General features: G+C 51.4%; 1 protein-coding gene across 1 annotated transcript in view; it reads right to left on the minus strand.

The window, feature by feature from the left end:
* RIPK4 (receptor interacting serine/threonine kinase 4) overlaps positions 1 to 26,664 on the minus strand; it is a 33,965-nt gene extending 7,301 nt beyond the window's left edge. The window contains exons 1-6 of the mRNA XM_049874916.1: positions 26,453 to 26,664; positions 15,757 to 16,048; positions 7,561 to 7,709; positions 5,274 to 5,323; positions 2,612 to 2,770; positions 1,599 to 1,702 (exon numbers count right to left, since the gene is read on the minus strand). Of these exons, the coding sequence (XP_049730873.1) occupies positions 1,599 to 1,702; positions 2,612 to 2,770; positions 5,274 to 5,323; positions 7,561 to 7,709; positions 15,757 to 16,048; positions 26,453 to 26,634 (936 nt within the window). The 5' untranslated portion in view covers positions 26,635 to 26,664. The remainder of the gene's footprint in view (positions 1 to 1,598; positions 1,703 to 2,611; positions 2,771 to 5,273; positions 5,324 to 7,560; positions 7,710 to 15,756; positions 16,049 to 26,452) is intronic.
* Positions 26,665 to 27,416: the final 752 nt, after the last annotated feature.

Below are 27,416 nucleotides of genomic sequence, written 5' to 3' on the forward strand. Positions count from 1 at the left end.
TTGTCATCGAGTCCATTCTGACTCATAGTGACCCTATAGGACAGAGTAGAACTGCCCCGTAGGGTTTCCAAGGAGAGGCTGGTAGATTCAAACTGCTGACCTTTTAGTTAGCAGCCAAGCTCTTTAACCACTGCGCCACCAGGTCCCAGGTATCACTGTTGTGAGCTGCCATCAAATCGGCTGACTCACGGAGACCCCATTCACAAGGGAACGATAAACACTGCCCAGTGCTCTACCATTCCCATTATTGCTTGGGGATCACACTGTTGTGATCCACAGAGTTTTCACTGGCTGATTTTTGGAAGTCGATCACCAGGCTTTTCTTCCTAGTCCGTCTTAGTCTGGAAGCTCCGCTGAAACCTGTTCAGCATCATAGCAACAAGCAAACCTCCTCCACTGACAGATGTGTGGTGGCTGTGCATGAGGTGCACTGGCTGGGAATCGAACCTGGGTCTCCTGCATGGAAGGTGAGAATTCTACCACTGTGCCACCACTGCCCCTAGAGCCCTGCAAATCTGGCTTAGGGGCTGAGCGTGGCCACTAGAGAGTGGTGGAGACTAGCTGCAAGGACAACACAGCTGTCCGATCCAATATACACTGATGGGTTGTGAGATGAATAGATTTCTGGTGAGTGACTAGAATCTGCCTGTGACTCATGAATCTTTCCTGATTCATACCCATGTGCTTCCAAATCTCTCCTCTCCTTGGGAACCAGAGACACTCAAGAGCCTGATTTATTCTTCCTCTGTTGCTTTCTGTATTGAGTCATATCCACTTGTTGGTTGCCTTTGTTTTTTTTGCATCAGTGGCCAGGTCTGACTTTGGGGTCACCTCCCTGGCCACCTTTGCTCCTGACCCCCACAAGCACAACACACCCCTTTATGTCCAGACAGTGGGTGTTCCACAGAAGTTACTTATCTCCCGACTTTACACTGACGGCCTGGAATATATTGCCCAATACCAGATAACGTGCTATAAAGCCAGTTTATTAGGCTTTACTTTACAAGTCTTATTATCCTAAAATGGACTTAGAGAGTCCCAGCATTTGGAAGTTCTCACTGCATCTAAATAGCTACGTGATGCTCAGTAATGGAACCACTTATGAGCAGTTAAAACAAAAGAGGCCAGATGCCCACACCAGGGGTGCAAAGACACTGCACCCCAGATCATGCCTCCCCACCCGACTGGGCCCAGCAGCTGGATGGGGTGTTCCATTCCCTGTGCTTCAAAGAGCTTCCAGTGTGGCTATTTAATAAATCTAGTGCGACCCACACACTCCACATGTAACTACACGGATGGGAGGAGGGGGACAGGGAGCACCCACACAGTCTACATGTAACTACACAGACGGGAGGCGGAGGACAGGGAGCACAGCACAGCAGGGATGCGGCTGGCTGAGGGGATGCACACCCTGTACCGTGCACGGACCACATGACGGGCTCAGTAAGGCACCACCCTCAGAAGGGGACGTGAGCACCTAGGCTCATGGGGGGAACCCTTCACAGCATCAGAATTATCTGCAGAACAGATGAGTCTTGCTGGGAGGACTCAGGCATGAAAACAAACCCAAATGACACCTCTGAGGAGATCCAGGTTACCTCACTCTTGGGCTCGGGGGAACTTTTCACATCTAGATCTTGAGTTGTTTCTTTCACTTCATCGTCAGGCTTTTCATACAGGTCCTCGGTTTCAGACGTAATTTCTTTGGGGAGAAAAAAAAAGGGTGCGTCACTCAGATAATCACTTCCACAAGTACTCTACTTCCACGTCTAACCACAGGGACAGAGCGGCAACAGCCCCGAGCCTCAGCATCACGGCGATGACCGTGCCAGGCTCCTTGGATTTCTCAGGCACCCTGCCCAGAGCCAGGCTCCCCAGGCCACCCCAGGGGCCTCTGTGTGGCGGCTGCTGGCCACACTTGGGCCTCCCATCGGCAGCTCTGCAGACTCTCGCCAGGCTGAAAGTTTAAGGGCCGCTCTTCTCCAGGATCCTAAAGGAGGCTTCGTCAAGGAAAGCCCCGCCTGCCAGGCGTGCAGGGTCTGTGGCCCTTAGGTGGCCAGGCTGCCCACACCTGGGTGTGGAGCGCCCGCCTCACCCATGTTGTCATCACCCCTGTGTGATTTAAACACAGTGATGGATTTCCATTTAATCAGGCTACTTTCCTAACCAAATGCCACATCTGGCCTAAGGAAACAAGACCCGCAGCAAAGGGCGTCGGGAACCCTCAGACCACTTGTCCTGTTAGTCTCCTAAAGACAAATCGCTGTATTTGGACATGCAATGTACAGGCTCCTCCAGGCAGCAACCCAGCCCTGGGTTGGAAGCGGCCTGGGGAGGAGTTGCCCATGCAGCACTGGTCACCTCCATCCCCACTGTGAGTCTGAGGGTCACAGGCAGGTGTGTGACCCGCCTGCTAGCTCAGGGCTCGACCTGCTCCACCTCTCTATGCACACTGACCTGAGCCTGCAGCTCTCTTCTGACCCTACGCCCTAGCAGACACTCCTTCTTCCACAACACCAGCAGAAGAGGAAAGCAGTAACATTCTGGGGGAAGCCCGACGCAGGGGTCCTCTCCAAGGACAGGCGGGGGCTAGCTGGCAGCACCCACTCACCTTGGAAGGTGGGCCGTGCACGCGGGTCATCCTGCCAGCACTGCTGCATGAGGCGGATCAAGGTGCTGCAGGCACGGGGTCGGGGTCTGCAGACAGGTGGCAGCTCAGGGCGGTGGCCTTTCACCACCTTCACCATGATGTGCAGAATGTTCTTCTCATCTGCAAGGGGAAGGTGCACAAGTCACGGCAGCTCTGGGAGTGGGGGGACGCGCGGTTTATCTGCAGCAGGAAGCAGGAACCGTGGGAAAGCACCCGGGGGCACAGGCTCGTCACCTGGGAAACCCCCTTTGCGAGGCACACAGCCCTCTTTAGCCCTTGTTCTTACAGGGCACACACGCTCTCATACCTATATTCAAGGGTTATGATTTACCAAACAGAATCAGGGTGCTGTATCACAGAGATCTTGCTGAGCTTCTAACTCAAAGGAAAGCAGCTTCAAAGCAGGAAAATATCTGACTGGGCATGTTCCTAAGTGGCCCGTGCCTGCCCAAGGAGGTCAAAGACATAAATCACGGCATCTGCAGCATTTGGCATGCACATGGACCCAAATCTCCCTGTGGTGGTGGTTGTTAGGTGCCTTCAAGTCGGTTCCAACTCATAGCAACCCTGTGTACAACAGAACAAACCACTGCCTGGTCCTGCGCTATGCCCACAATCATTGTTATGCTTGAGCACATTGTTGCAGCCACTGGGTCAGTCCATCTCATTGTGGGTCTTCCTCTTTTTCATTGACCCAGTACTTTACCAAGCATGGTGTCTTTCTCCCGAAAATGGCTTAAAAAAAAAAAAAAAGTCTTCCTGAATTCCAATTCCTACCCCAAAACACAGGTCCCCGCTAACTTCCAGTGACCCAGCCCCAAGACACTAACCTTAATCAGTGTGCAAGCAGGACACACATAGGCTTAAAAAAAAAAAAAAAAAAATTTTTTTTTTTTTATTACTGGGGGGTAAAGGTTGGGGTTCTACTCCAATTGGAATGGGCTCAGGGGGATCTTCATTGGGCCAGTTTTCTCAACCTCAAACCACACTGTCCATCAAGCCCACGCTTTGAGTCCCCAACACTCCCTTTCCCCCTATCAGTTCCCGACACGCCCCCCAGGACTGGAACTCTTTGGAGAGGCAGGTTGACACGTATCAGCAGATGTAGAAAATTGGCCCAAAGTCACCAATGGCTGCCAGATCCTACACTGATGTTTTGTTCCACTTTCCAGTTAAATCTTGTACAACTGCAACCTGACGTATCCACATACAGTTCCCATGGTAACCAAGCCTTCCAAAAGCCAACGGGCCCTCTAAGTGAAATGATGTGACAATGGAACTCAACGCCTAGAATAATCTCTGCTGCTCAACACGAACTGCTCTGAAAAGTATCACGAGACACGCGTGGCTCCGGCACCCTGAACTCCTTTATCGACCAAGCAATAAAGTGTGAGGGACTTATTCTTGACTTTTTACACCATGTGCTTGGATTTCAGATGTCACTTCTATCAGACAACTGTATGGCAGAGTGGCATGCTGCCAGGTCAAAAACAAGATTCAGATCACAGGACTCAATAGAGGGAAATGAGCCATTAAGGAAGAAAGGATAACAGGTGGTTAAGACAACGTAGATATAGCCTTGCTAGCTTGTGGCCCGCCACGGTCTGCAGTGGCCATGCCCTCCCTGCCCCCGGCCAGCCCACTTCCTAGTCAGAAGAAATAAACTGTTCAGAAACCAAAGAAAGAAAGAAAGTCCCCAAGATAGTCTAGGTTTTGAGAGCCAGCATGAACTTCAAACAGACTCCTGGTCTGTGACTACACCAATGGTCATGAAGAAGGTGCAGGACTAGGCAACATTTCTGTTACACATAAGGTCGCCATGAGTCAGAACCGATCCAACAGCAACTAACAACAGTCTATGGCTCACAACCAGCAAGTGACTCCCCAGACCTGTGAGCCACATACCGACTCTGATCTATATTTTTAGGTATTTTTGGTCATACCTAAAAAAACTGTGATTGCACATGATTTAACGGGAAAGTGGAACAAAACATCAGTGTAGGATCTGGTAGCTGTCGGTAACTCTGGGCCAGTTTTCCACACCTTCTGATAACATCCGCCTCCCTCTCCAAAGCTCTTTTCCCACGGGGTGTATTGGGAGCTGGGGGAGGGGGGCTGTTGGGAAAGTGAAGCTTGAGCTCAGCTTGATGGGCAGAAATGCCTGTAGAAGAAAGAGCTATCCTTCTCCAATGACGCTGCAAGGATACTCAACGTATACAATGACCTGAGTCAAGGTATTAAGATGCTGAAGGAAAACTAATCTACAGTGACGGAAATAAGAATAGTGGCTGCTGGAAGGTGAGGAAGGAAAGCTAGAGATCCCGAGCTGGGTGGGGTGCCCGGGTGCGCACGTTTGTCAAAATACACGTAACAGAAGCCCTCAGATTCGTGCCCTTTCCTGTGGGTAAGTTATACAGCAAGAGCGTTTTGTTGGGAGGGGGGTGATCTCTCCACAGACCACCCAGCAGGACGGAGCAGCCCGACCCAAGGGTGGCTGAGCTGGCCTCAAGGCGCAGGGCAGCAGGCATCACAGGTGTGCACCTGGGAGACCACAGGTACATCTGAGACCAGGAGGAGTTACAAGGACGACGACTGCATGACACCAGGAGAGAAGTCCACTCACCGGCAAATGGCTTCTTCTGTGTAAGCACTCCCCAGAGGACGATGGCAAAGCTGGAAGACAAGCCAAGGACATGAGTGTCTCAGGACCCAGACCCCCAAAGAAAGTACACAGCCCTCCTACACAGCAGTAAGTGGGAAGAAAACCACCCCAAAGGCTTTTACAAAGAGAGATGGCACCAAGATATTTCTCATGCATTTTTAAAACGGAGAAAACTCTTATCACGGAACAAGCCACAATGATAGCTCAGCTGTGAAGTAACTGCCACAGCCTCACCCCCGAGCTACAAGTCTCCCGCAGCCTGGGATTCCAATCCATGATGGTGCCCCGGGGCTTTTTTTTTTTCTATCGTGCTTTAAGTGAAAGTCCACAAATCAAGTCAGTCTCTCATAAAAAATTTATATATACCTTGCTATATACTCCTAGTTGCTCTCCCCCTTATGAAACGGCACACTCCTCTCCACCCTGTTCCTCGTGTCCTTTCAACCAGCTCCTGTCCCCCTCTGCCTGCTCATCTCCCCTCCAGACAGGAGCTGCCCACACAGTCTCATGTGTCTGCTTGATCCAAGAAGCTCACTCCTCACCAGTAACATTTTCTATCTTATAGTCCAATCCAATCCCTGTCTGAAGAGTTGGCTTTGGGAATCATTGCAGTCTTGGGCTAAGAGAAGGTCTGGGGACCATGTCCTCCGGGGTCCTTCTAGTCTCAGTCAGACCATTAAGTCTGGTCTTTTTACAAGAATTTGAGGTCTCCATCCCACTGCTCTCCTGCTCGCTCATGGGTTCTCTGTTGTGTTCCCTGTCAGGGGCAGTCATCAGTGGTAGCCGAGCACCATCTAGTTCTTCTCATCTCAGGCAGATGTAGTCTCTGATTTATGTGGCCTTTTCTGGGGCCCCAGGTTCTTAGAGAGTATGGCCCACATCTGCTTCATTCCCCACCACGTTCTTGCAAGCACCAGGCAACGGGAGGTGCTCAAGCATTTGCCGAGTAAATGGATGAATGAATGACAGGCAACTCAGATGCCCTTCTCTCCTCTGCTACATCTGGATGCCTAGCTGCGGCTCAGCGAGAGGCTTGATCACTGTAATTTCATTAGAGGGTTGATAAAGGAAACACACAGAAGACATCAGGAGTCAAGCCAGCTGATTGTCCCAAAGCCCTATTTTGGCTGTTAGAAGGCATATCTATCCATTTAATGCACACAAAAAAATTTAAAAAGTATATACATATATATATATTTAATAACTACTCAGAAAAAAAAAAAAAAAAAAGCTCAACCTGGTAACTAAAAACAACCTGATAACCAGGAGCCCCAAAATCAAGCTGCTGTGCAAAGTTAAGAGCAACTGCTTAGAGAGAAGCAAGAATTCTCCCCTTACAACTCAAACTAGCAAGTTCAAAAGTTTATTAAAGTCTCAGCTCTAAAATAAATAAAAGACTTTTTGGTTTTCCCCCAACTCTACAAGCCAGGGCTAGCCCCCGAGGTGCCCTTCCCCGGTGGATGCACAGCTCAAAGGCCCAGCTCAGCACCTGGACATGGTGTGACTGCCAAACCAGTCAGCCAGGACTCGGGCGGGTGGCAATGACAACTAGGCAGAAGGCCAAGTGACTCGGGGCTTAGGGTCAGAGTCCCAATGGGTAAGAGGAGAACCACAATGAAGGCTTATGTGGCAGCTTGCTCTCTGCTCCCTCTTTTCTTCTTCACAATTTGAAAAAGAAAAGGAGCGAATGACTTGGGGATTGTTCCTTAGGTATGTAATTCTCACTGACTTTAGCTTCTGGACAGCCTCTAGGGTGTCTACATTCTCAGCCAAAGGTAAGAGAGCTAGGAGTGTGAGCTGCTGGGCCAGGGGAAACTGAGTGCTGAAGAGGCCAAATCTACACAAATCTGTGCACACACACGCACACACACACACAGAGGCACTTAAAGCAGCAGATCCTTCCAACAGACAAGCAATAAAATCCACACTTTATAAAAACACCAAAGCTTTTACACTGCAGAAGCTGGTCAGTCTGGTTACCTAACTGGCCCGAATGGACTCACCCACCACCACTGGCATGCACCCTCCACCCTCGCCCAGACAGTACTCCTGGAGATGTCCCTTGTACTCCTGGGGTAGCCTGTACCCTCCAGTTAAGAACATCCCAAACCCAACAAGCTCTCATCCCTTCATCTGGACTTAAACCCATCCTTGCCAGGCACAGGGAGTGTTTCCGGATGTGTCGTCCAGGGCATGAACAAGTCCCGGCTAGCCTGGGATGCGGGGCAGAAGGTGGCGTCTCACTCACCTGTACACATCATGCTTGGTGTCAAAGAGCCGGCTCTTCTCACGGATGCGCTCTGGAGGGAGGTAGGCGATGGTGCCAAACAGCCCATCCATGCTGAGGTCGTGCGAGTGCGACAGCCCGTTGCACTTGGCAAGCCCGAAGTCAGAAATCTGTTAACACAGGTGGCAGAAAGAGGCCTTTACCCTTTGTCTGTCTCCAGGACTGAAATTTTCCTAACCAGCTGCCATCGAGCTGACCTTGACTCATGGTGACCCTCTGTGTGTCGCAGTAGAACTGGGCTCTGCAGGGTTTTCAGTGGTTGATATTTTTTTCCCTTGGAAGCAGGTTGCCAAGCCTTTCTTCCGAGGTACCTCTAGGTGGACTCAAACCTCCAACTTTTCAATGAGCGGCTGAGCACTTAACCGTTTGCAGCACCCAGTGACCGCTGACATTTTATCAACAATCAGCTTCAGAACATCGCCCCCTGCAGTGCCACTGGGGCCCCTGCGCTCCACCCGCGCGCGAACCCGAATTGAGGTGGCACCAAGGAAGAAAGCCGCTCCCGGGGAGCTTCCCAGGGGTCCTGACAGACCATGCCCTGGAATTGTCATTGTAGTCCTGTCCCCAGGCAGGCAGGCAGGGGCGGGTTAGAAGGAGTGAGATCTGAAACCACTAGAGCAATACATCTGATTGACGGGAGCAAAGTTTATGCTTTAAGGAAGGAATTCACGGGGAGAAAGAACTCAAGAAGAATTACAACCTTCTTCCTGGAGGCATTATAGCTGCCGCTATAGGTGTCGGCCTAGGTTAAGAAAATAAAAACAAAAACCCGATGCCATCATGATTCCGACTCACGGCGCTGTGTGTTACAGGGTAGAACTACTGTGCTCCATGGGGTTTCAATAGCTGTAATCTTTTTTATTTTTTTTTTAATTTAAATCTTCTGTCCCCTTCTCCCTTTGAATGAGATATAATTCACATACCATTAAATTCACCCTTTTAAAGAGTACAACCCAGTGGTTTTTGGTATATCCACAGTCTTGTACGACTTGCACTGCAATCTATCTTCAGAATATTTTCAACTCCCCCAAAAGAAACCCTGCACCCATTAAAACAGTCACTTATTCCCCCATAGCGGCACGCCCGGCAACCACTCATCTACTTTCTATCATTATAACCCAGTGCCGTCGAGTTGATTCCGACTTATGGATTTGCCTATTTCAGACATTTCCTATTAATGGAATCATACAATATGTGGTCAATACGTAGTCATCTTTATGGATGCAGATAGCCTGGCCTTTTTCCACAGCTCCGCTGGGTAGGTTTGAACTGCCAACCCTCTAGGTTAGTAGTCAAGCACAAACCGTTTGAGCCACCCAGGGACAAGAGCCTGGGTAGGATCGGGAAAGCAGGCTGCAGACTGCACCGGCCCAGAGCAGACACGTGAAGAGCCGGGTAGGCCTGCCAGGGCAATCCGGTTACGTGATCGGGCGTGGGGAAGGCAGACAAGTCGCAGCAAGTTCTTTTAAAGGGAAGCACACACCTCTGAAGCCCTTTAAAGCAAACAAAGCCCAAAACACACGGCCTCGCTGGGCCTTCTCTTCTCCACCCAGAATACTGCCATCAAGGGACCTGCGGTTACTTCGCCCAACACGCGGCATTGGAGTGAAGGTCTGAAGGCACCTTCCCGGTCCACAGCACCCCGGCTCAGAAGGACATCCGGAACCCAGGACTCACAGCTCTCCCTTTCAGTGACAGGGAATCTATAGTGTCCTTAAAGCTCACTGAAGCCCATGACTGGTGAGGGACAGACTTTGCAGACTCTGGCCCACCTGGCAGCCCTGGTGGCACACCAGCCTTGCTCCCGGCTTCCCCCTCTCCTGCATGAACCAGACCCCTTTGAAGCCGCTGAGCGTCGTGTGTGGGATTAAGCCACAACTTGTTAACATTAATGGGAACCAGGATCCACGTGGAAAACGGTCCCTTTGTGTTCTCCTTCAAGGCTGAGGGATTTTTTTAAGCCTTTAAATTAACTCTTGGGCTCGGCCTCAAGCGCACCTACTGAGAGATAGGAAACGGGGCTGAGTCAGCCATGATTCCACACTGGCTGTGCCCAAGTAAACCAGTGGCCCAGGTGAGCAATGTGCTTGGTGTCACCGCCAGCTGAATGGCAGGATTTATAACTGGTGACTTGGTCCTTCAAGGGATCCCTAACCACATCTGCAAGGAGGAGGAGGGAAGGAAGCCGGCCAGACAGGGCCTGGTTTTCTACTTCTGCAGCCAGGCCTCTGCACGCAACCAGGAGGGGGCGGCCGTGTGGGCCCGGTGCACCAGGGCAAGATGCCATCTCTGGACCCCTTAAGTTCCTGCTTGTTCTATGGCCTCCAAGCCTCAGCAGCACTTAAGAGGACCCTCCCCTCTCCCTGATCTAGTAAGGAAATCGTTACCTCACCAGAATAAAACCCCTGCAATCTCGCAAACCTGCAAAGCAGCTAGGAGCTGGGAAATAATGTGTTGTAACTCTCAAAACAAGTTTACCAACGGGAATGCTCCAGTTAAGAAAAAGCAGCTGCTTCCTTCGAGCTGTTAAAAGCTGTAGAGGCATTTGGGTGAACTTACCTGAGGATAATATTCTAGATCGTCGAGAATGAGGTTTCTGGCCTAGCTTCTTAAGTCCCAGTGAACACTACGGAGTTACCAACTTTGTCCTCCTTCCCAAAATGTTAATATCTAAACTGCTAGTGATTGATTAATGCACCAAAATTTTTAGCTCCTAGCAGTCTTATATGAAACTTTAATAAATTATATATCTTTGCATATATGGGTCCCTGGTGGCGCAGTGGTTAAATGTTTGGCTGCTAACCAAAAGGTCTGCAGTTCGATTCCACCAGCTGTTCCTGGGAATTCCTATGGGGCAGCTCTACTGTATCCTATGGAGTAGCTATCGGTCGGAATTGACTCGACAGCAGTGGGTTTTTGGATATATATACATATATATAAGTGTATCAACAGACTGAGATGTAGGACTCTGTGCCCAGAGCTTCCCCCTCACTTGTGACCTTTTTATTTCTGTCACTCTCAGATTTACCCCGCCACTGCAAAAGTCAATTCCCACTCATTGTGACCCCATGTGTTACAGAGAACTGAGCTCCACTGGGTTTTCTGCTTCTTTACAGGAAGATCACCAGACCTTTCTTCTGGAGTGGTGCTGGGTGGGTTCGAACTGCCAACCTTTAGATTAGTAACCAAACCAAAACCAAACCCATTGCTGCCAAGTCGATTCCAACTCATAGCGACCCTACAGTACAGAGCAGAACTACATAGCGATTCTACAGTTCAGAGCAGCCCCATAGGGTTTCCAAAGAGCAGATGGTGGATTCGAACTGGCAGCTTTTGGTTAGCAGCCATAGCATGCCACAGCTCTTAACCACTGAGCCACCAGGGTACAAGCTGTTCACACCATCTAGGGGCCTTTCTCAGTTGACCTGCCTCATGGCGGCCTGCCTCCCTCCCTACATGGATCCTCACTGTCACAGTCACTTTCAACAGCAAATATCTTGTAATTCACACGTGCACTTTCCCATACACATCTGACTTCAATTTGACCGAAAGCTCAGTGCTCAACAGTGTCCCCAAGTATGTGGTCCCCTCAGCTCCTGAGTCAAACCAGACAAGGCTAACTAAAGGGCTAGCTTGGGCTGTGCTTCCTTAGAGAGAGGCGACTTTTAACCCACAGCAGTACATTCCCCTCGCGTGTTCCTTTGAACACAGTCTGTTCTGGACAAACTGGATATAAGTGTAGCCTGCGACTTCAAACCAAGTCATTTTATTTTTAACTCGAAATGTGTTTACACATTTATACTACTGGTCACACAAACACGTCAAGCCTTGCAAAGCTGGAGGTTGCTGTAAAACTCCGTTCTTTCTAACAGTACGTGTCAGGACCAACTGCCATCACATTGATTCCAACTCCTGGCGACCCCCATGTGTGACAGAACTGTGCTCCACAGGGTTTTCAGGGGCTGAGTTTTCAGAAGTAGATCACCAGGATGGTGCCTGGCTACAACCGATGACAGCCCTGACGGGGAGTGCAACGGAGAGCCCCTGAGGGAGCAGGAGAACAGTGGGATGCAGACCTCAAATTCTTGTAAAAAGACCAGACTTAATGGTCAGACTGAGACTAGAAGGACCCCAGTGGTCACGGTCCCCAGACCTTCTGTTGGCACAGGACAGGGACCATTCCCAAAGCCAACTCTTCAGACAGGGATTGGACTGGACTATGGGATAGAAAATGATACTGGTGAAGAATGAGCTTCTTGGCTCAAGTAGACACATGAGACTATGTGGGCATCTCCTGTCTGGAGGGGAGATGAGAAGGTGGAGGGGGACAGGAGCTGGCTGCATGGACACGAAAACAGTGGAGGGAAGGAGTGTGCTGCCTCATTACGGGGAGGGCAATTAGGAGTATATAGCAAGGTGTATATAAATTTTTCTAAGATACTGACTACATTTGTAAACTTTCACTTAAAGCACAATAAAAATAAATAGAAAAAGTAGATCATCAAGCCTTTCTTCTAAGAAATCTGGGTAGCCTTGAATCTCCAACCTTTTGGTTAGGAGCCTAGCTCATTAACTATTAGCACCACCCAGGGACTCCACTGTCTTTACGAAAAGATCATACATGAGGGGCACCAGGCCAGCGGTTAGAATGTCAGCCTACGAGTTTATTTCAAGATTCCTCGTTACAGTTTAACTGGTTCACGTAATCACCCACTGGATGCTGTAGCCCAGTGGTTAAGAGTTACGGCTGCTAACCAAAAGGTCAGCAGTTCAAATCCACCAGGCACTCCTTAGAAACTCTACAGGGCAATTCTGCTCTGTCCTACAGGGTCACTATGACTCAAAATTGACTTGACAGCAATGGGTTTGGTATTTTTTGGTTGGATATTGCCCAATGGCAAATAAATGCAAAGCTTTCAAGCTCTGTCTTCAGGAACAAAAGAGCTGACACTCCAATCGTCAAACTCCTGTTCTTGCTGCCCTGTACACACCCAATTAGCTATTTTAAGAATAAAAGAAACATGTTATGTAAATATATTTTTCTGTTTGTTCTGGGGCTTCCGTGATGGTGACTAACGCACCTGATTAACAAGAAGTCAGACAAAGCACCCACCCTGCAGGCATTTGGGGACGAGGCCCTCAGGGAGGAGGGGGCTTGGTGTCCCAGCCCTGCCAGGGGTGACAGCACTGGACCCACCATCACCCCACCTCCTGTCACACGCTCTGTCAGGTAAACAGCCCCCGTGACACCTGGACCTCACTCTTCTCTGAGCCGCTCTGGGCTCCTTATTAACGCATCCTGCCGTTCTTTCCGGAATCTTCACCCAGTAATTAAAACCGCCATAAAGCCAGCAGGCCCGCAAACTCAGATGCTTATCCGGAGAGGGGAAAGAAGGCATTCAAGCAAGAAGACTTCAGGAATCAATGCTGAAACTGCCTCCAAGGAAAGCAAGCCCTTGGCTTCCCACAGAACAGCGCTCATTTCCTTGGGGGGCAAGTACTAAGTGCTTATTGACTCGATGGCAACGGGTTTGGTTTTTTGGTTTTATAAGGCATAGGGAAACCCTGGTGCTGTAGTGGTTTAAGAGCTACAGCTGCTAACCAAAGGTTTGTAGTTCAAATCCACCAGCTGCTCCTTGGAAACTCTATGGAGCAGTTCTACTCTGTCCTATAGGGTTGCTAGGGGTCGGAGTCAACTTGATGGCAATAGGTTTGGGTTTTTTTTTTGTTTTTTATAATGCATAGGGAGCTCTGGTGGCGCAGTGGTTAAGAACTCAGCTGCTAAACAAAAGGTCAGCAGTTCAAATTCATCAGGCACTCCTTGGAAACCTTATGGGGCAGTTCTACTCTATCCTATAGGGTCGCTATGAGTTGGAAACAACTTGACCGCACTGGGTTTGGTTTTTTGGTTTTTATAAGGCCTTGAGAAGCCCCAGTGGAACAGTGGTTAAAGCGCTCGGCTGTGAACCAAAAGGCCAGTGGTTCAAACCCACCAGCCACTCTGCAGGTGAAAGATGTGGCAGTCTGCGTCTATAAAGATTTACAGCCTTGGAAACCCTATGGGGCAGGTCTACTCTGTCCTATAGGGTTGCTATGAGTCGGAATCAACTTGACAACAGTGGGTTTGGTTTTTGGTATAAGGCATTGGTGGTTCGGTGGCAGAGTCCTCACCGCCCACGTGGGAGATAAAGATTCGATTCCCAGTCAACACGTCTCATGCACGGCCACCACCCATCTGTCAGCAGAGGCTTGTGTGTTGCCGTGATGCTGAATAGGTTTCTGCGGAAATTCCAGACTCAGATGAACCAGGAAGAAAGGCCGGGCCACCTACTTATAAAAACCAGCCAACAAAAACCCTATGGATCACAATGGTCCAAGTGCAACCAATCACGGGGATGGCGCAGGGATCAGGCAGTGTTTTGTTCAGTTGTGCATGGGGTTGCCATAAGACTGACTCAATGGCAGCTGATGACAACTTCTATCTTCTAGCTAACATCCTATTATTGAGAAAAAACCTACTTTGAGGCAACTTATACTTACTGTGCAAACTGGAAACCGACTTGGCCACTGCTGGCACCGCTTGGCAGGATAGCGTGGTGAGGGACCACAATCTGTGAGCGGGGCCGGCAGCCACGCACAGCCCGCGTGCAGTCTCTCTTCTGGGCCCACCCTTGTTTCAGAGGTTAGGAAACCAAGGCCCAAATAAAAGAAGGAAAGGGCTCACCCCTGGACCCAGGGTCCTCTGACCCTCAGCCCAGCAGAGGTTTCCTTCAAGTTACTTCGGAATCAGCAAGAGTAAAGCAGTCAGAGCATGCCAGCCGAACTCCTCCGTCGGCTCCCCTAAATAAGCTAGGGAAGCTTCTAGGTCATCATGCTTGCATCTGTCCCACTCACTGAGCAATGGCGTGGCCCAGCACGTAGCCCTGAGTACCCCGAGAAGTGTAGATGTCACTGTGTGGGAGAAAGCCCCAGCAGAGGCCACCATGGGCACAGACAACAATCCAACCTTAGACACCAAGTTCCTTCCCAAGGGAAAACATGTTCAAAGAAACACAGCTTCCAAGCAAAAAAGACAATGCTAGCAAGTGTCAATTCTGGGTGGCTGGCACCTGATTTTAAGTTATATTATCCCTCATACTTTTTCTATGTTTTATAAACGCCCCCAAAGTGCAAAATTCTTAGGCTTTGCATTACAAGGATATTCCAAATCTCTGCACCCTCCTTCCATGTAGGGGTAGAGGGTCAAATGAGCCCCCTTTTCCCACAAAGCTCTGCAGCCTCCATTTCAGAGCCCACACATTCCCACCCACCCCCAGCTCCTGAAACCACTCGTGGGAAATACATCTCTAAACCTCTGTAACCAAAGGTTTCACATGGAGACGTTTGAGCCACAGTCTGATTTCCTAAGACCCTCATTAAGACTGGAGTCCCTGGGTGATGCAAACGGTTAAGGGCTCAGCTGCTCTCTGAAAGGTTGAAGGTTCAAGTCCACCCGGAGGTGCCTCAGAAGAAATGCCTGGTGATCTACTTCCAAAAAATCAGCCATTGAGATCCCTACGGGGCACAGTTCCACTTGGACACTCATGGGGTCACCATGAGCTGGAGTCAGCCTGACAGGAACCTATCATTAAGACCAGAATCCATATCTCCTTCTCCAGGATGCCCAGAATTTAGTCATGTGCCAGGATCTGAAGCAACGATTCTTGTATCCCTAAGGGTCCATTTTCCAGCTACACCATTTTCATGCTGTCTACACCAAATGCAACAAGGTTAGGAATTATTGCATATCTCATGCCAAGAAAGGCATCTGCTTAAAGTTCTTTCCCCCACGAAGAACCATCTTCCTTTTCTGTCCTTGTACAGAATTTAAACAGACTCCCTGGGTGGCAGAAAAGGCTAAGCACTGGGCTACTAATCAAAAGGTTGGCAGTTTGAATCCACCCAGAAGTGCCTTGGAAGAAAGGCCTGGCAATATACATGCAAAAAAAAACAGCCATTGAAAACCCTAATGAGTACAGTTCTACTCTGACACATGCGAGGTTGCCACTTCTCACCAGCATTACCCTGGAGATGGATCTGCCCTGTGTCCTGGAAGTACCCAGCGTTCTGAGCCCCATTTGGCCGCCCTGCCCCCACCCAGCCCGGGCAAGCCCCTACCTTGACGTGGTAGTGGGCGTCCAGCAGGATGTTGGCGGGCTTGAGGTCCAGGTGGAGGAGCGGCGGCGTCATGCAGTGCAGGAAGTTCATGCCCACTGCCGTCTCGTGGGTGATACGGAAACGCAGCTCCCATGGCAGCGGCTCCGAGGCCAGCAGTTTTTCCAGCGAGCCGGTCTCCATGTATTCCATGACGAGGCCGACAGGTTCGTGGCATATGCCGTACACGGGCAGGATATAACGGAACTTGGCCATTTCCATCTTCTTGGCTTCTTCCAAGAGTTCCATGCGCTCCCTGAAAAAGTTCAAAGATGTGAACAGCGTGCAACAGTCACCCCCCACCAACAGAATGAAACACCCCTGCCAAGCGACCACCAGCTCCAGATGGCTGAAAAAATGATTTGAGGGTGTGCGCACGCACACACACACACACACACAGAGCTCACATGAACGTCACACAATCCAATTTCAGGCCCCCCCAACGTCTGCAGTCCTACACCTATGCATCATAAAGTCACTGCCAATGAGGAGAGAGATTCTAATTATTCTAATTATCTGAACACCGACAGGTAGCACGGAACCAAGGCAAACACTTGGGGTCTCAGAATCAGGAGGTCAATGCCGACAACCCCTTGTCTCAGAATGAAGTTCCAACTAAAAGTTGTAACTAACTACCTATCCTAGGGGACCCAACTCCCCTTCTCTGTTTAAATCCAACACTTTGGCCAGCCCAATTATTCCTGAATTCAACCTCACACTTCAATTAATGGAACAACATGAGTCTAAAGTGGGGGTCTGCAAACTACAGTCGGAGGGCCAAGTCCAGCCTGCCCCCTGTATTTGTAAATAATTTTTTTTTTTTCGGTAACATAGCCACTTGCACTCATCTGTGCATTGTCTGTGTCTGTTTTACACCACAGCAGCAGAGTTAGGAAGTTGGGGCAGAGTTCACTATTTACCCTCTGGCCCTTCACAGAGCAAGTTTGCCCAGCCGTGGGCTAAGATCTCTTCTCTGGTTCAGCTCATGTAATGCAGATTAAAATTCCAGGGCAATGGTCTGTGTTAGCATTCTAGGTCAGGAGTCCCCGAGTGCACTCGGGAAAAAGGCTAGATTCCATGAGGGCACCTTTTGGACATGTACAAACTAGGTCAGCAGCTCCCAAACCTGTACACAGTAGAAATCACCAGGCGAGCTTGCTGCAATGAAGATCCCCAGGCCCCACTCCTTGAGAAACTGGCTCTGTTGTTCTGGGTTGGGGCTGGGCAACCTGCTTTCTAAAAAGCTCCTCTGAAGGAAACTGCCAGAACCTCACCTGGAGAGACCCTGGCCTACTGGAGCTGGGGGCTTAGGAGCCTCTGCGCACAGGCAGTACAGGCAGCGGGGGAGGCGGCCTCCAGGTGATCCGTTCAGAGTGCAGGGTCCGCAACAAGGCCCGCCCGCAACCCAGGAAGCGGCTTGGTTCCCACCCAGGCTCCCCCTGGAACTGTGATGCTGTCTGCTGCTGCTTTGTGGCAAATGCCACTCCCAGTGCTAACCCTGCAGCTGCCGCTAGGAAACCACTAAGCCAGCACCTGCTCCAACTTCCTAGTCGGCTGGAGAATCAGGAACTGGGCCACCAGGGCGGGACCTCCACCTGGGACGTGCTCCCAGGCTTCCCTTAGAGTTAGGAGAAAACGTTCTATGGAAGGAGGGCAGGAGGTAAGGAGAAGTCCCTGCATGACGCCAGTAACAGCTGCCATCAGTCAGTCCTGACCATGGCGACCCCATGTGCCTAGAACTGTGCTCCATGGGGTTTTCAGTGGCTGATTCTTTCGAAAGTAGATCACCAGGCCTTTCTTCCAAGGCGCCTCTGGGTAGACTTCAACCTCCAACCTTTCAGTTAGCAGCCGAACAAGTTAACCATTTGCCCCACCCAGGGACTCCCCCTGCATGATACTGTTTACCAAGAGCTGCAGCACCGAGGCTCTGTGTGTGCTGAGCTCTCGCCAGGAAGCTCATGCAGGCACCGGACAGAGAAGACCTTCGGCCTCTCTGGCTGCCTCAGTCCAACTCTTACAGCTGCGAACTGGGTCACAGGTGAGCACACGCCTGGGGCTGCTCGGTGGCCCAGGCAGAGGGCTCCAGGGGGTAGAGAGTGGGATTCAACTAGGCTGACTCTAACGCCTGAAGACAGTTTTGGTTGTCACAGCTCAGGGGGGCTATTGGCACCTGGTGGGTGGAGGCCAGGGACACTGGTAAACATCCTGCAGTGCACAGGACGTCCCCGCAGTGAGGAACGACCTGGCCCCACATGTCAACAGCACAGAGGTGGAGAACCCCTGGTATGGATGTGCTTTCAGTCGCCGTTACAATAAACTACCACAGGCTGAACGGCCGACTGTAGTCCTAGCTCTTAGTCTACCTTCATTTTCTTTTATTACTTTATTTTTTAGTTTACCTTTATTTTAAACCGTTTCTAATTAAAATTAATTCATGGAAAGCATTTACTGAGTAGGTACTGCATGTTGGGATTCCTGACAAAAGAGACTTGGTCTTGCCTTCCTTACGTTTACTTTCTGGAGAAGATGGGTGTTGGCGTTGGGTGTCATGGAGCTGACCCTGACTCACAGCAACCCCAGGTGACGACGGACAGCTGCCCCACGAGATTCCTCTGGGCTGTAACCTTTACGGGAGCAGATCACCAGGTCTTTCTCCCATGGAGCCGCGGGGGGGTTCAAACCGTCAACTTTTCGGTTAGCAGTTGAGCACTTAACTGTTGCGCCACCAGGGCTACCCAGAAGATGGATAATCATGCCCCCCAAAAAAGTGTAGTTAGAAAACCTAAGTACTTTGAAAGAAAAGTATGGGGGTGGGGATGCAGTTGAGAGAATAAACGGGGACCCTGATTTAGAGTGGGGAAAGGAATGCAGGAAAGGGCCACGAGGAAGGCTCTGAGAAGCTGAGAACCTGCCCAGGAGGCCCAGGTGAAGGAGGAAGAGGTGAGGGGGCACAGGTGAAGGGGCACAGGTGAAGGGGTACAGATGAGGGGGCACAGGTGAAGGAGGCCCAGATGAAGGAGGCACAGGTGAGGGAGGTACAGGGGAAGGAGGCCCAGGTGAGGGAGGCACAGGTGAGGGAGGCACAGGTGAAGGGGTACAGATGGGGCGCACAGGTGAGGGAGGCCCACGTGAAGGAGGCCCAGGTGAGGGAGGCACAGGGGAGGGAGGCACAGGTGAAGGGGTACAGATGGGGGGCACAGGTGAAGGAGGCCCAGGTGAGGGGGCCCAGGTGAAGGAGGTACAGGTGAGGGAGGCCCAGGTGAAGGAGGTACAGGTGAGGGAGGCCCAGGTGCGGGGCCCAAGTGAAGGAGGCACACGTGAGGGAGGCACAGGAGAAGCACCTGCCAGGGCCCGAGGGGGCAAAGGGCCAGCTCTCTGGAGGATCCGAAGGTTATCAGCGTGGGGGGACAGCGTCAGGCCTCGCGGGACCTCACAGCCGCGGCAGGACTTGGGCTTTGACCCTGCCTGATGGTTTACAGCAGCGACGGTGTGTTCAGATGTGAGTCTGGGCTGCTGGATGTGGAGTGGGGCTGGGGGCACTGGAAAGAGAAGGGACACCTAGACGGACTCCGGGCTACCAGGGTCCAGGGGGCACGGTGGGCCTGAGGCTTGGCTGCAGAAGTGGCGCAGGAGGAAGCCGATCTGGCTGACATCCGCGGAAGGGAAAACAAGGGGCCTGGGTGAGGCCTGGCTGCGGCAGGACAGGAGGCAAGAACGCTCCTGTGTCCCCACCAAGAGCCCAGGCGGTGGTGGGGACCAGCTATGGGAGTGGGAATCTTGCAGAAGGAACAGGGGTGGGAGAGGCAAGAGTCCCACTGTGAGCATGCTCAGGGGGCAAAGAATCCCACTGACCTCAGTATTAGAAGCGAAGCTAAATTATTATGCAATAGAACTGAGTTCAGCACACCGTGCCCCTTAGCGCCCTGGTTATGTGAATGCATGGGAAGCATGAATGGATTATGTCTCTATAGGAGGGCATAATCCAGCTGTGGGGGCCCTCAGCAAGTCCCCACTAGGCCTGGGCCAGATGTGGGGTCAGCCCAGGCACGGTGACCAAGCCCCAGCCAGGCTGGTGGGACTCCCGACCCCACTCCAGCCTAACAGGCACCGGAAGACAAGGAAGGCCAAGGGCTGGTATTGACCTCAAGCATCTTTTAAAATGAAATCAGCGGCTTAAGGAGGAGAAAAAAAGCAACACCTCTCATTTCCCCTCTGCCTGGGAAAACGCCCTGGGCTAAGAACCTGCACTGTCCCTTTAACCAGATGCTGCTTCTGTTGTATATTTTACTAAGAATCAGCTTCATGATTTGTATTTGTGCCCCACTGCTTCTACTTTCTTTTAAAAAGTGGCCAGCTTGCTCCCCCTGCCCACACCAGTGTGGGTGCTCCTCCAAGGGGCCCTGGGCCAGGTGGCATTGACACGCCCTTTGCCAGGATTCAGGAGACGCACTTCCAGGTGAAGCAGCATAGGACGTGCCTCCCTTGGGTTTGCGGTGCTGAGGATTCGGGTGGCCAATGACAAGACCACCTTTCCGCTTTCAACAGTCTGAGAGTGCCCCCCACCCAAGCCAAGTGTGCCGGAACGCAAAGAGGTATTTTGAGAACAAAATCAATTAAGATGGAATATCTTAGTAAGTGGAATCTCCGAGCCACTCTGCAAGTAAAGTACTTCTTCCATTTGCCCAAAGGGCTCAATACATAAACCCAGGTGACTCCTGATGGCGAGCTCATTAGAGACTCCCCTCATTAGAGGCTCCCTGCAGTGCTTGGCAGCACTTCACTCCACCCTCTGCACCAGTTCGGCAAGTTTTCGCTACCTCCCTCCCCTGCCCCAGGCCCTTTCCTCAGAACCATCCCAAAAACCAAACCCCACTGCCTTTGAGGTAACTTCAACTCCTAGTTAAGCTTGCGACCCTATACAGAGACCTCATTTACAAACAAAGACAGACCACACCGCTGGTTCGCACCTGAAAGCTGATCACAGCCTGAACTTCAACGGAGACACGGCAAGCAGGCTTTGCACAGCAGCCTCAAGGGAGCAGAAAGGGATGTCCCTGTTCCGGAGATCATGCATTACCAGGCACTTCCTCCAGAAAACAAGCTCTCCTGGAAAACAAGTCACTGTCTCCAGGGGCAACGTCATCTCTTCCTGAAGTCTCAGTCAGACCTAGGCAGACAGGCCCTGGGGTGGCCATGCATCCCCAGGTTCTGGTGGAGGGGTCCCTGGCACATGGTTGTTCACAGGAACAACGGACGCACCCTGCCTGGGAGTGGATTAGCTGGTGTGCCCTCGCCTGCCAGTGCTGAGTTTTGTTCAGAATGGCCGGCATATTCACAGAATATTATCATTCTGTTCATTAGTCAGTCACCAAAACTAAAAAAAAAAAAAAAAAAAAATTGTCATTGAATCAACTGATTCATGGCATCCTCATGATTATCAGAGGACAACTCTGCTCCACAGTGTTTTCAACAGCTGATCTTTCACAGGTGGATTGCCAGGCCTTTCTTCCGAGGTGCCTGTGGCAGACTGAACCTCCAACCTTTCAGCTAGTAGCCAAATGTGTTAATCATGTGCACCACTCAAAAAAAAAAAAAAAAAAACACCCTGTTGTGAAATTCCGTAGTCACCACCGACCCCAAATCCTGAGCCCTGGTGGTTAAGAGCTCAGCTGCTAACCAAAAGGTTGGCAGGTGGAATCCATCAGCCACTCCTTTGAAACCCTATGAGACAGTTCTCTGTCCTACAGGATTGCTATGAGTTGGAATTGACTCGATGGCAACAAGTTTGGTTTTTTGGTTTTTATAACAAAAATGACAAGGAAGGGCTACAGATCACCTTCCTGTGTCTCTCGCTAACACTGCCCACTTCTAGTCGGCAACAGGTTTTGTTTTTGGTGGGCCCAAATCCAAATGACTGAACTGGCCCCGTCCCTTCAGTCTCTTTCTTCAATAGCTCAAGAAACACACAAACCCGCAGGAAGCCACAGCCTTGCACAGAACAGAGGGACGTCTCCAGCAGTATTTGCAATTCAATGAGTCTAAAATGGGCCTCTGGGCTTGGGGGAAACAGCAAGAAGACATTTCTGATTAAGAATTTATAAAGTGGTGGGTAAAGAGGAAGAAACCATCAATTGTTTGTCAAGGGGCAGTTATATTTTTATAAAAACTTTTTTCCTCTACACAGTGTTTCTGGTTTGTGCTGGTGACCGCACAAAAAGAACTGTAGATTTACTACTGACCGTTGTCGTGGTGTTGAAAACTCTGGTGGCGAAGTGGTTAAGAGCTACTAACCAAAAGGATGGCAGATCAAATCCCCCAGGCGCTCCTTGGAAACCCTAAGAGGCAGTTCTACGCTGTCCTATAGGGTCACTATGAGTCAGAATCAACTCAACAGCAACGGTTTTTGTTTTTTTTTAATTGGTTGTTGTGGTGTGCCATCGAGTTGATTTCTACTCATAGTGACCCTATAGGACAGAGTAGAACTGCCTCCCCATAGGGTTTTCTAGGCTATAATCTTTATGGGAGCAGATTGCCAGGTCTTTGCTCCTTGCAGAGCCTCTGGGTAGGTTTGAACCACAGACCTTTTGGTTAGCAGCTGAGCACTTAACCACTGAGCCACCAGGGCTCATTATTATTACGTCCACTGATATCTTAAAAACAGGAGCCTTGGTGGTGGGGGTAGGAGGCCGGGAAACATCCCAAACACACACCACGGTGCCAAGGCTTGTGTTCACGTCATCACCAAACGGCATTTTCTACTGTTACCAGTGAAATGTCCATTTTCAGGCCATTAGCACCCACTGACATCAGTCTTAATTAAAGCACCACCTTAACATGTATTCCCGACGAGGCAGAATTCAGGGGGGATGAGGTCATGCTTCTCTTCTGCAATCATTTCGAAAACATCTTCCCCTTTGATGTTCAGGGAAAGGGTTCCTAGTACTGCTTTAGGGCTAGAATGTTCTGAAAGCTCCCCCAGGGCCCCTCTTGTTGCTAGAGAGCAACTCTCTGGCCACTAACAGGACCCAGGCTCCAGATTCCATTGTTCTGGAGTCGAATCAACTCAATGACAACTGGTTTGGTTGGTTCTTAATACCATTTACATCAGTTCCATTTCCTCCTTGCTTAGGGCTGGCCTAAAACGCCCAGGAGGCTATCAGAGCAGAAAGAGCGAAAATATCATCACACCGTCCATTTCTGAAGGATGCTTTCTGGAGACACCACGAGGTCTCCTCCTTGGAAATTCCGAAGACCAGCGGAAGCGCATTTCCCTCTCTAGAACTATTTACCTCGGAAAGGGGAAAAGCAGCGGGCCCTGGGACACATCTTCAGACGGAGCACCCGTAAACTGTGGGCAGAGGGAAAAAGGATGGGGCGTGTAAAAGATGCTCCGGTAACAAAGAACTCCTCAGAAGGAGAAAGCTGGGAACCACCTTTCGGAAAAGGCGACAGGGAAAAATGTTTTCATCGTTATGTTAGCAGATGCCTCTCAGGCGAGGGCTTTTCGCTCCGCACGAAGCCAGTTAGTTCCCAGGGCACTTGGAGGAGTTCCCACACTGCTGTTTTTAAAACCGACAAGAAGCGGGCTTGTCCGATTGACAGCACTGCAGCTACGAATGCGGGGTTTGCTCAGGCTCGCCCCGACTAGCCGACTGCAAAAGCTGCCCTAGCTGCTGCTTTGTTGTTGCTCTTTGGGCTTCCTCTCTCACGGTCGGGCTGGGGCGGGGAGGGGAGGCCTGGGAAGAAATTGGGCCTTTGGGCTCACTTTTTTTTTCTGCCTAGCAACAGGAGCCAACGCCTACATCGCATCCCAGTCCCCACAGCCCCTAAGGAGGGTCAAGCCAGGGAAGCTAGAGACCTCCCCAAAGCCACCAGAGACAAGGTCCTCCCGAGGCCACCGAGCCTCATAAGGCACCCAGGAGTGGGGAAATGTGAATAAATGGGGGGTACGGGGGGGTCACTGAGGACTACCTGATGGTCCCCTGGGCAGGTGTTTCAGTAGCCCCAACCTTTCCTGCACAGACATGCCCACTGCCATGAGGACTCTGGAATGGGTACTGGGGATCAGGGCCTGCTAGACAGACGGGGCTCTAGGGGGGAGCCAAGAGGCCCCAGCCCACCTTGAGGGACAAGTAGCCCTGGCCGAGGAATGGACACCAGCTCGCCCAGCACCTGTGGTGGGTGCCTGTGTGACAAGTGGAAGCGCCATAAAATGCCTTCTGATCTCTTGCATCTCGTTGGAGGATGGAGCCTCGGCAGGGGTAAGGGGTGCAGTCCCTCCATCAGAGGAGATAAGACTTAGCTGGGCAGGGCCACAGGGCTGGGGGCACTCAGGAACATCAGGAAAACCCTATTCCACACTCCAGGGAACACCTTGCAAACTGCAGGTGGGGCTGGGAGGCAGCTCATCAAAGCAGCACTAGGGCCCACCTGCCAAGGTGGACAGGACTCAGTGACTGACTACACCAAGGTCTAAATGCAACCACCGTGTAAGACTGAGTCGAACCAGCTCCTCCTGCACCATAGCGGCTGCTGTTGTTAGTCGCTGAGTTGTCGCCAACCCATGGTGATTCCCTGTGTGCAGAGTAGAACTGCTCCACAGGGCTTTCAAGGCTGTGTGTGACCTTTCAGAAGCAGATCCCCAGGCCTGTCTTCCAAGGTGCCTCTGGGCGGGCTTGAACCTTTTGGCTACTAGTAGTCAAGGGCTTAACCATTTCCACCACCCAGGGACTCCCACCATAGAAGGACCAACACAAATTCCTAACCGGAACCGCAAGCCCGCATAGTCAATAATGAATCTAAAGGAGTCGCCTTCTTTAAAAAGAGCAGGCGTGTGACCATCTTCTCAAAGAAACCAACCATTGCTGCAAATGCCTGCCTCGAGCGACCTGCAGGTGAGACGCTTCCTGCTGGGCCATGCTGACCTTGCCATCACAGCCCAGTGCAAGACACCACCTGCCTGGTCAGGCACAGCAGGAAAGGCTTCCAGGTAAAGGACAAAACAGTGTTCCAACCAGGCGACGCAAAAGCCTAAGTGGCCCGCCTTAAGTAGAAAAACCCTCCTTCCAAGTAGGCCACCCAAGAACCAAGGGGCTGGTTGTTGAAAATAACAGAAAATTCTAGGCATCTGGCTGATGAGTCAGCCTGGAGAGGTGCTGTTTACGCTACTTTTCCAGCACAAGAAATCACATAAAAGCTTGCACCTACAAACCGAGCTCACTCTGACTAGAGACTCCATCAGACAACGGTCCCGGAGAGCACAAAAATGCCCCTATGGAGCACACCGTGTTTTCCAGAATCCAACCACTGGCTGGTATTCAAAAGGTTTTGGATTTCATTAAAATAACCACAGCGCCCCTTCTGGCCTGAGAAGTTCCCAGGACCAGTAGTAGAGAGAGGAAGGCAGTTAAGAGTTTGCAGAGGTTCGGCAAGCTTCCACCTGAGCTAGTGGTATTTCTAGGACACTTGTCACCACTACACCAAAGCACTAAAGTTTCCGAGAATCACTGGGTTTGAGGCTTACAGCTAAAAGCCACCAGTTGAATACAAAGAGAAATAACTTCCACGTAGAATACAAAGTTCATTAAAGGATAAGCGGTACCAGTGTGCTAATTTGAAGCTTACATGTAAATTATTAAAACTCAACAATAAATGGTGAAATCCACACACACACACACACACAAAGTTGTTTTTAAGTCCCTCCGTTCCCTACCACCCCTGAAATTAAGCGCATCCACAACCGACCCATCGAATTTAACAGAGGACGTCTCTGCGTTCCTTGTAGTCCTCCTTATTAACTTGGGCACTTCTGGGGGCGGGGGGCGGTGAGAGGCAAAATTCCGTTCCGGTTTTGGGACGAGGTAATTGGTGCTGTGGGGCCCGATGGCATGGCCACCAAACAGGCCCCTTCCCCAGACGCTCAGCCTGGAAAGGAATTTGGCTAAAAACGAGAGCGTGCGGAGGAAAAGCTCCCGGCCGGCCCCAGTCCCCTGCCCGGCCCCGGTCCCCTGCCCGGGCCCCGGTCCCCTGCCCAGCCCCGGCAGGCCCGCACCCCGCAGCCTCAATGCGCGCGCCCGGGCACCGAGAGAGCCGCACCCGTGCCAAGCCAGAGCTTCCGACCGAAATAATTACCGTCTTACAGCAATTTGTGCTCCAGTGTAAATTACTACGTGAGCGCACGGGGCTAAGTAATGCCCAAATCCTACACCGCAATTGTTCCAAGGCCGGCCAGACCGCAGCGCGCAGGCCGGTTCCGGGCTGGGACAACAAAAAGCCACCAGTTCTTTGTGGCGGGGAAGCGAGTCCCAGGCTCACTGACAGCCCCGAGTTTCCCAGGACCACACTAGGAACAGGGGCTGGAAAGCCGCACAAAGCATCAATGGCGAGGTCTCCGGCCGACGCCACCGCCCCCTCCCGACCCCAGCGCCCCGGAGACGCTGATGGCCCGAAGCCCCGACGCTCGCCAAGCCCCTTCCGCCGTCCCTTGGCCCGGGTCGGTCGAGCTGACGCTGTCTCTTTCTTTCTGGAGGTGGCTCCGCAGGTAACTCAGGTGAGTGCCGTAGAGCCCCGGAATCCAGCCCTGGCCCGGCCACAGCCGGCCGTGGAGACACCCACCGGGTCGCCAACCCCCGCGCCGCGGCGCCCCGCCCGGGCCACTGACCTGTCGTCGACATGCAGGCTCGGTGAGCACTTGATGGCCAGCCACGTCTTCCAGTGGACGTGGCGCACCTTGTACACCTGCCCGAAGCCGCCTGAGCCGACCTTCTCCCAGCCCTTGAACTCGCCCGCTTCGAAGGTGCGCAGCAGCCCCAGGGCCCACGGGCTCCCGCACTCGGCCTCCATCGCGCGCTTCTAGCCGCCGCCCGGCGCAGCCGCGGCCGCCCAGGTGCCTAGGTGCGCGCCCCGCCCCTCCCGTGACGTCACTTCCCTCGAGCACCCCGCCCCCGCCGGGCCCGCCCGTCCCTCCCCCTACCCCAAGTCCAATGTAGACGGACCGATGGACCTAGAAATGGGGACGCTGCGTCCCCTTGGGGGCCGCGGAGCGTGAGGAGGGCCCGGGGCCTGTGGGACAGGTGACTTACTTTTTCTTTTTTTTTTTCAAGGTAATTGTAGATTCATATGCAGGTGTAAGAAATCATACGCTTTGCCCAGTTTTCCCCAGGTTTAACATTTTGCAAAGCTAAAGTGTAGCATCACAACTAGGGTATTGACTTTGATACAAGCCACCGATTTTACTCCTCTGTTCCCAGTTCTCTTGCGCTCGTTTGCACATGTTTGTTAAATTCTGCGCAACTTTATCAGCTGTTTAGGTTCAGCTATCCACCAGCACAGTGAAAACAAGAAACGTTTCCATGACCGTAAGGATCCCTCCTGTTGCCCCTTTAAAATCGCACCCCACCCCACACACAAACCCTGGCAACCACGAATCTTTTTCCTCCATTTTTAAAATTTTGTCATTCCCAAAATGTTAGGTAAACGGAATTATACATAAGTAACCTTTTTTTGAAAAGGAAAGAAGTTTTTCCACCTTTGGGGAAAATAATTTCTAGCTTGGACGCCCTCTGCTATTGGAAAAGGCCAATCAGATTCGTAAAGACACCAGGGGGCTGGGAGATCAGGCGATG

Source organism: Elephas maximus, chromosome 2 (assembly GCF_024166365.1).
Source record: "Elephas maximus indicus isolate mEleMax1 chromosome 2, mEleMax1 primary haplotype, whole genome shotgun sequence".
Lineage (NCBI taxonomy): Eukaryota > Metazoa > Chordata > Mammalia > Proboscidea > Elephantidae > Elephas > Elephas maximus.